General features: G+C 39.6%; 1 protein-coding gene and 1 long non-coding RNA gene across 2 annotated transcripts in view; both read right to left on the reverse strand.

The window, feature by feature from the left end:
• LOC144704786 (uncharacterized) overlaps nt 1–181 on the reverse strand; it is a 531-nt gene extending 350 nt beyond the window's left edge. The window contains exon 1 of the long non-coding RNA XR_013581905.1: nt 1–181. This exon is cut by the window's left edge and continues 105 nt beyond it. This is a non-coding gene — a long non-coding RNA (uncharacterized LOC144704786).
• Nucleotides 182–5,261: 5,080 nt separating this feature from the next.
• IPT9 (isopentenyltransferase 9) lies at nt 5,262–6,691 on the reverse strand. Its single transcript, XM_078577281.1, has one exon. It carries the CDS (start codon nt 6,680–6,682, stop codon nt 5,387–5,389), a length of 1,296 nt encoding a protein of 431 aa, XP_078433407.1. The 5' UTR covers nt 6,683–6,691; the 3' UTR covers nt 5,262–5,386.
• Nucleotides 6,692–8,942: the final 2,251 nt, after the last annotated feature.

Genomic DNA, 8,942 nt, shown 5'->3' on the forward strand with positions numbered 1-8,942 from the left:
GTCAACCGAGATCATCGCTGCTATAGCCATCGCCGCCGCTCCATAGCTCGACAGTCGACACCGCCATTGCCATGGCAGCGCCAAAGCCAGACCTTCGATCGCCATAGCCCTCGCCGTCGTCGTCTCCCGAGCTCACCCCAAAATCGTTTTCGTTGGCCAAAATTCGAAATGAAGAACTCGCTTCTCCGCCTGTTCTAATAACAGTCATACTAAGACCCTAGTAGCCGTCCGATCTTCGCAAAGAAGATCGGACGGTTATCCTTGTATTCGGCCTTGGGAACGGCCCGATTTGGCTATTTTTCGAAAACAAATACCCATTTCTTAATTTTCTATAATTAAACTTTGAAAATTACTAGTAGCTCGTAAAAAATTAGATGAAACCTTTTGTTTGCCCAAAAACGGTCAAACATGATCAAATATATCCAATTAAATTAAATTGATGTTGGATATACTTTCCTTGTCCAACTCTTCTTGAAGAACATGTTGATCTCCTCACCATCAAGTACCTGTGGAGTTAGTTAAGAGTTAGAGAAAGAAATGAGGGGGACAGGGGGTGGCTTTTAATTTATTAACCAGATTGACATATGGTTAATAGGTTAAATATTCATTTCAATGAACTTATCCAAATCATGGAAGTGTTATTGGCTTGACGACCACATGATATCCATCACTTCTTAAATCATTGGCGAGTTTGACGTATCACTAGCTGGCCCACCACATAGACAAAGCTCCAAGAGAAATACAGCCATAGAGGGTCATCATCATGTTAAATCTTGGAGGCACATCGCAGCCTATCTTGGATATGCAGTGCAGGATACATAAAAATGGGTGCAATAAAATAAGAACTTGACTTAAAACTCAAGCAATGTATTCCAACTGACATTCATGAACATCTAGACGCTTCTACTCGCAACTATGTATTTATGTATTCTAGCTTGAATTAAAACTCAAGCTACATATTTATGGTTATCGCATTACCAGTTAACGCAATAACTAAAAATAAAAGATGAAAATCTCCAATGAAATACAAAATATTTTTCAAACATAACATAGTCCAAGCAAACCCACTTAAGGCAATGGTCTCCTTACCAGCATAAGTCAACATTGCAATTATTCATTCCTTAGTGGTGACTGCTTCAAAAACAAATGGTCTCTAATCTTATCGAATCCTTCTTGACCCAAAACCTTGGTAAATCTATCAACTACTTGCTCCCCAGTCCAACCTGTTGCATGTTAATCCTTCCCCCATTGTCATGTTTTAAGATATAGTGATGCTTTATCTCCCAATGATATGTTATTCCATGAAATACCAGATTCTTATCCATATGAATTGTTGACCTGTGATCTCAAAACTATATAAAATCTCTTTCATCAAATCGAAGATCTTTCAAGATCATACAGAGCCATATGCGGCGTTAAAATTCAATTGCTGCAGCCACATAGTTTAGGAAGATAGTGAAATTGTCACCTGTTTCTTTTAGTTCCATGAAACATCTATCGAGAGAATAATAGAGCATATACCCTAGTAATCTTTTCTTCATCTCTTTCTCCTGCCTAGTCTTCATCCACATGACCATTTAATTGAGGATTAGATGACATATCATAGAATAATCCAAATCCTTTGGTTCCACAAAAATTGCTCATAGTTATTTTTACAGCTCCAAAGTGATGAGTAGAATGATAACTCAGAAATCTTGACACCATACCCGCAGGTAACATAAAATATGGTCTTGTATTTGTGAAATACATTAAGCTCCCCACTATGCTTAATATTTACACATATTTTCATTCACCAGAGTCATATTATTTAACTTTCAAAGTCGACCTTTTCAAATATTTACACATTACATAGATGTATAAATATTTGAAAAACTTATGTTTTAAGCTCCCCATAAGGAGAGTACAGGTCTTTCATCATAATCTCATAACCCAAGTTCAAAACTGCGCTCAGGTTTATATACAGTTTGCTTCCAACCTCTAAAACTTTCAGAGTAAAAGCTATAAAAAACTTTCTACATTTTCCCGGTAAAAAAGATTACTATTATCGTACATTTCCATTTCTTTCCTCAAATCAGAAAGTGGGCGTTAATCTCAACATCTAGAATGATAAAGTTAATATTTGAAACTATAAATATAGTAATTTTTCAAATATTTTAAGATTGTCTCAAATTAGGATGCTGCCATTTTTAATTTATATAATTACCATCGTTGTTCTGAATTGATTTGAAAATTCAAAGCTATGATTATTTAAAGGCAATTGATTTGAAAATTCAATCGATTCACCTATGATTTTTTATGATGTGCAGGAATTTTTTTATCTGAAGCTTGGAATTTGTTGCAAATAGGTTAGGTGTAATAATTTTCATGGAAAGTAATATAACGTGTCAGATTACTCAGAAACATAGATCTATTGCCGACTTATCATCAAGTGTTGGTTCATGATAGAGTAACTTGAAAGCACTAAATTGACCGTTCGTGTAAGTGTTTCATATGGCTATACATAGCATGATATTTTGTGATACATTTTTACCCAGTTACGCTTTAATACAATTATAGTGTTGGCCAACCTGCACAACTATTAAGACATACTTTTATCCACTTGGAATCAAGGACACATGCATCTATTTCGTTTCATGAAGATGGACTCAGTCATATCTTAGATACTTCAGATGATGGTCTTAACGAGTGGAATCACTCCATTGTGTGCTCAAAGGTTGTACCGATTGCCTTTAAATGAGCTCATCTTTTATGAATTTATTATCATGACTTGTTAAAGCCCCCGTCAGATTCAATGAAAGTTATTAGCTCTAAAAAGTTCCTCACCTATTTTAGTTATTCTGACATGATTCAAGTAATGAAAAAGAAAGATATGTTCCAAACCATCCAAATGTATGAAAAAACTCGTTTAATATAATTTTCAGCATTCGGAGAAAAGTTCGCTGCTTGAAAAGTTTCAAAAAAAGTTAAATGGTTCTCTTTTCCACTCTCTCTCTCTCGTTTTTATCTTCCGTCCTAATTTTCTTAATAACTGAGAGATGTTTTTGACACGAGAGACCGGATGACTAATTAAACAACAAAGAAAGGAGAATTATTTAGTTTAGGAACTCATCGTAGGGTCTCTTAATCTCTTCCCCACGCCAAGTAGCCACGGGTTCAAAATATGACCTCAAATTAGTGAGAAGTAGATGGAGAAACGGACAGAGAGAAGATAGAGATACCAACTGCACCCGAGACTGAGGTGAAAAAGGCATGCAACTGTGAGACAAATTATACATGTAGAAAAATGGATCGAGCAATCGCCAACCCTTTTTCTGCTTACAGGTTTGGTCAACTGCGCTAATTTTATATTACATTCCAAACCAAGCTTTTTACTTGTGAAAGTAGCCAGACCAGATCGCATAGACTTGTTTCTAGTGAGATTCAGAACAGCAGTGGATAATCAAATATGGCTGCGTTGCAATTGAAATCTTCTATCTCAATCAAATTTGTCCTCAGTTTGAGAGCATGCGTCTCCGAGAATAGGAGAATCAAACCAGCATGGTATACACATAAAAAATATTTTTAAAACCGTATGATAATTGGTTTTTGCATGTGTATCTTACAAGGTACATTTGAAAGATTATTCATCCTCTACTGCCATCTTCTCTGGGACTCCGTTAATCTTTGCAACTAGTGTGTATGGATGATGACAAAGTCGCAACTTCAGGAGTGATGAAAAAGCATTATCCAGCGGATATATGAAAGAAACTTATCTTGAAGATAATGAGCAAGTTTACAACTGGGAGCAGAGCCATATTGATGTATCAAAGGTGATGCTAATCAATGTTATCCAGTGGATAGAGGGTATAACAGCAGTTAAGCACGAGAAATTCATCTGAATTACAAAGTAAAAGAATCTTCATATTATGATATCCAGTGGCTATAGAAGGTTCGACGGCACTTAAGAGCGAGAAATTCATCTGAATGTTATGAAGTCAATGAATCTTCATACTATGATATCCAGTGGTTATAGAAGGTTCGACGGCACTTAAGAGCGAGAAATTCATCTGAATGTTATGAAGTCAATGAATCTTCATACTATGATATCCAGTGGTTATAGAAGGTTCAACGACAGTTAAGAGCGAGAAATTCATCTGAATGTTATGAAGTCAAAGAATCTTCATACTATGATATCCAGTGGATATAGAAGGTCCGACAGGGGTTGAGAGCGAGAAATTCATCTGAGTGTTACAAAGTCAATGAATCTTCATACTATGATATCCAGTGGTTATAGAAGGTTTAACGGCAGTTAAGAGCGAGAAATTCATCTGAATGTTATGAAGTCAATGAATCTTCATACTATGATATCCAGTGGATATAGAAGGTCCGACAGTGGTTAAGAGCGAGAAATTCATCTGAATGTTACAAAGTCAAAGAATCTTCATACTATGGTATCCAGTGGATATAGAAGGTCCGACAGTGGTTAAGTGCGAGACATTTGAATGTTACAAAGTCAAAGAATCTTTATACTATGGTATCCAGTGGATATAGAAGGTCCGACAAGGGTTGAGAGCGAGAAATTCATCTGAGTGTTACAAAGTCAATGAATCTTCATACTTTGGTATCCAGTGGATATAGAAGGTGCGATAGCAGTTAAGAACGAGAAATTCATCTGAATGTTACAAAGTCAATGAATCTTCATACTATGATATCTAGTGGTTATAGAAGGTTTAACGGCAGTTAAGAGCGAGAAATTCATCTGAATGTTATGAAGTCAAAGAATCTTCATACGATGATATCCAGTGGATATAGAAGGTCCGACAATGGTTAAGAGCGAGAAATTCATCTGAATGTTATGAACTCAATGAATCTTCATACGATGATATCCAGTGGATATAGAAGGTCCGACCGTGGTTAAGAGCGAGAAATTCATCTGAATGTTATGAAGTCAAAGAATCTTCATACTATGGTATCCAGTGGATATAGAAGGTGCGACAGCGGTTAAGAGCAAGAAATTCATCTGAATGTTACAAAGTCAAAGACTGTTCATACTATAATAACCAGTGGATATAGAAGGTCCGACAGTGGTTAAGAGCGAGAAATTCATCCGAATGTTACAAAGTCAAAGAATCTTCATACTATGGTATCCAGTGGATATAGAAGGTCCGACAGTGGTTAAGGGCGAGACATTTGAATGTAACAAAGTCAAAGAATCTTCATACTATGATATCCAGTGGATATAGAAGGTACGACAGCAGTTAAGAGCAAGAAATTCATATGAATGTTATAAAGTCAAAGAATCTTCATACTATGATATCCACTGGATATAGAAGGTCCGACAGCAGTTAAGAGCGAGAAATTCATCTGAATGTTAAGAAATCAATGAAGGCGTGAGTTGAGGAGCAACTTACGCGGTAAATGAAGGCGCAACTTCAGGAGCAGAGTCAAGATTCATCTTCATGCTACGAGGAGGGGGCTGAGTCCGTCGTATCCAGTCGAGTACCATGTCACAATTCTGGGCCTGGGCGAAGATCGTGTTCTGGGGGCGGTAGGCCTTGAGCTCGAAGCTCTCGTGGCGGCCAAGGGAGAGCTTCTTCAAGCCGATACCGTGGGCGGGGGCGGGGCTCCCGGGCGGCGCCTGGAAGGCGTCGATGACGAAGCCGAGCACCTCTTCCATGGGCCTGGACGCGTCCAGCCACAGGTAATTGGTCTCGCTCCGGAACCAAGTCATCTGCCTCTTGGCGAAGTTCCTGGAGGCCTTCTGGAACTCGGCGAGGAAGGCGAGCAGGTCCTCTCTAGAGCAGTCTCCGGCGAGCTCCCTGCAATGGAGGAGGTACTCCATGGCGTGGCGGTAGCCGATGGCGCGAGTGGCCGACGCGGTATTGGGGAGGAGCCCGCGGTCCAGCAGCCAGGCGGCCTCGGCGAGCAGCCCCTCGACCATCTCTTCGCACCGGCGGTCGATGGCGCGGTACAGCCCGAGCCGCGGCGCGGAGAGGAAGAAGCAGAGGAAGTCGTAGTCGAGCTCGGCGGCGTGGGTCTTGTGGGGGAGGGGGAAGGCGGAGGGGGGCGAGCCGGTGGACCGGACGATCTCGAGGCTGCGCCGGAGCCGGTACCAGTCGTTGGCGGGGAGGGCTCGGGCCAGGGGGTCGCCGGCGGTGGCCACGAGCTCGACGGCGTCGGACCAGCGGGCGGATTTCTGGAAGGGGAGGAGCTCGGCGGCGGCGGCGGCCGAGCCGGCGGCGGTCGCGGCGGGCACGGGGGGCTTGCCGTGGGTGAACCAGCGGAGGTAGAGGCCGGTGCCGCCGACGACGATGGGGGCGCGGCCGCGGGCCACGACGGCGGCCGTGGCGGCGCGCGCGTCGTGGAAGAACTGCCCGACGGAGTAGTCCTCGGCGGGGTCGAGGACGTCGAGGAGGTGGTGGGGGACGCCGTCGCGGGATTCGATCGACGGCTTGGCGGAGCCCACGTCGAGGCCGCGGTAGATCTGGACGGAGTCCGCGCTGATTATCTCGCCATTGATGCGCTTGGCGAGCTCGAGCGCTAGCTTCGTCTTCCCCGCGCCGGTCGGGCCGGAGAGGACGACGACCTTGCTCTTCTCGCCCGCCGTGGAGGCGATGGCGCGTAGGCTTCGCCGGCGTCTCGCTCGGGAGGCGAGGCGGAGGGTCTGAGCGCGGAGGAGGAGGAGGTCGCCATGGGCGGACATCTCGTGCTTCAACCCCCAAACTCCATGGCGAAATGTAGATGATAGATAAGCGAGCGACAGTGTGGGAACCGTCAACCGTTCCGTTGACGGTTAGCCCAAGAGTGTGGAAATTAGGATTTATGGAAACAGTATTTATGGAAATTAGGATTTCTTGACGGGTATTGCAGTAATTGATTCGATGATACCATTTAAGTAACACTGGTTTTGATATTTATGTTACTTTGGAAATTAATTATCTTTTTTTTCTTTATGTATTTTGATGAGTAGCCCAGGGTGGAAGCGATGATTTGTAGTGTCAGTATTTTGGTGCATTGTTTTGCGGGATTTCATGATGGGATAGCAGAAATTGGTTTTGGTGTTACCCTTTAAGTAATGAATGTTTTGATATTTATGTTAGTTTTTGAATTAATTATACATTTTCAAGGAATGTAGTCTTTTCTTGATGTATTTTGACGATTAGCCAAGGGTGGAAGTGAGGATTTTTAGTATCAGTATTTTGGTGTATTTTTGCAGGATTTCATGATGTCTATTGCAGAAATTGGTTTTGGTGTTACCCCTTTAGTAATGCATGTTTTGATATATATTTTTAAAGTATGTATTCTTTTCTTGATGTATTTTGAAGATTAGGCAAGGATGGAAGTGAGGATTTATGGAAACATCATCTTATTGTATTTTTTCCTAGATTTCATGATGGGTATTGCAGAAATTGGTTTTGGTGTTACCCTTTGAGTAATGCATGTTTTGATATTTATGTTACTTTTTAAATTAGCTTTGCATTTTTTAATAATGTAGTCTTTTCTTGAGGCATTTTGACGATTAGCCAAGGGTGGAAGTGAGGATTCATGTTAACAGTATTTTAGTGTGTTTTTTCCTGGATTTTATGATGGGCATTGCAGAAATTGGTATTGATCTTTCCGTTTAAGTAACCCTGGTTTTGATATTTATGTTACTTTTAAAATTAATTATACTTTTTTTTATTTATCTTGATGATTTGGCAAGGGTGGAACCGAGAATTTATGGAAACAGTATTTACCATGTTTTTTCCTGGATTTCATAATGGGTATTGTAGACATTGGTATTTGTGTTACCATTTGAGTAATGCATTTTTTGATATTTATGTTACTTTTGAAATTAGCTATACATTTTTCAAGAATGTATTCTTTTCTTGATGTATTTTGTACATTAACGAAATGGGTCTATAAATATTGAGCTATAAAATTGAACTGGGCATTAGGGTTTCAGGTCTTTTATCTGAACTGCCATCCATTATCATTATTGGTGTCATCTGTTGCACAAATAAATCAGAATGACGTCTGATAACAGTATTACAGAAGAAAAATGATTAAGTAGGCCAGATTGCAACAAGATGGTGAACATACTTGGTAACATCTTAGGAAAGTTACTTTGATAGTTTACTTGCTTCATGAAAATTTTGTAATCATGAACCATAAAATTTGGGGTTTTAGCGTTATTAGTGCCAGTTTCAAAAAAAATTAGAAATTTTATTGTCTTTATGCTGTATAAGTTTAATTAAATTTACTAGATATTCTCCCTGAATTAGTGGCATTTCATAAATATTGAATTTTATTTTGAACAATAAAACATACAAGTTTATCACTCTAGAAAATTAATTTACGGATGACTGTTCATGAATGTAAGAAATGGTTAATATTTCCACTAGCCAGATAGGAAATAATTGGGGTCGTGTTTGATGAACAGCAATTTAATAAGTCCAAGAAGACGTGTCCTTTCAATAAGCTTTGTCAGACTTGTAATTCATGAAGTCGTTGTTAAAGTTTCAAATGTAAAGACAAAAAAATAGAAAAATGGCTCCTAATACTCTTGATCCGTTAACCATTTTTTGAATAATCGGTGCTATGAAGGATGATCTAAAAAACTCACTGTCTAGATAGTACAGAAACCATTTCTAAGGTTATACATTAGCATAGTATATTACTAAGGTTATAGATTACTTATTTGGACACTTAAAAATTTAAGAAATCAGATTGTGGAGTAAACTTCAGAGGTTAAATATGAAATTTAAATTAAGTTTTATTGCACGTACTTCTAGAAATTCTGTTCCACATAATGATTCTTTTTAAATAAACATTTTTTTGTAAGGTGAAGGTAGAATTATGGTCCATTATAATTATGTTATGTAGCATACTTAAGAAATCATGAACTGAGCATTTTCTTAGCTATAAATATAAAAATGAATCATGACTCATAATAACGAGAATTCATGAACAACAAAGTTTAC

The sequence above is a fragment of the Wolffia australiana genome, chromosome 6 (genome assembly GCF_029677425.1).
Source record: "Wolffia australiana isolate 7733 chromosome 6, ASM2967742v1".
Classification (NCBI taxonomy): domain Eukaryota; kingdom Viridiplantae; phylum Streptophyta; class Magnoliopsida; order Alismatales; family Araceae; genus Wolffia; species Wolffia australiana.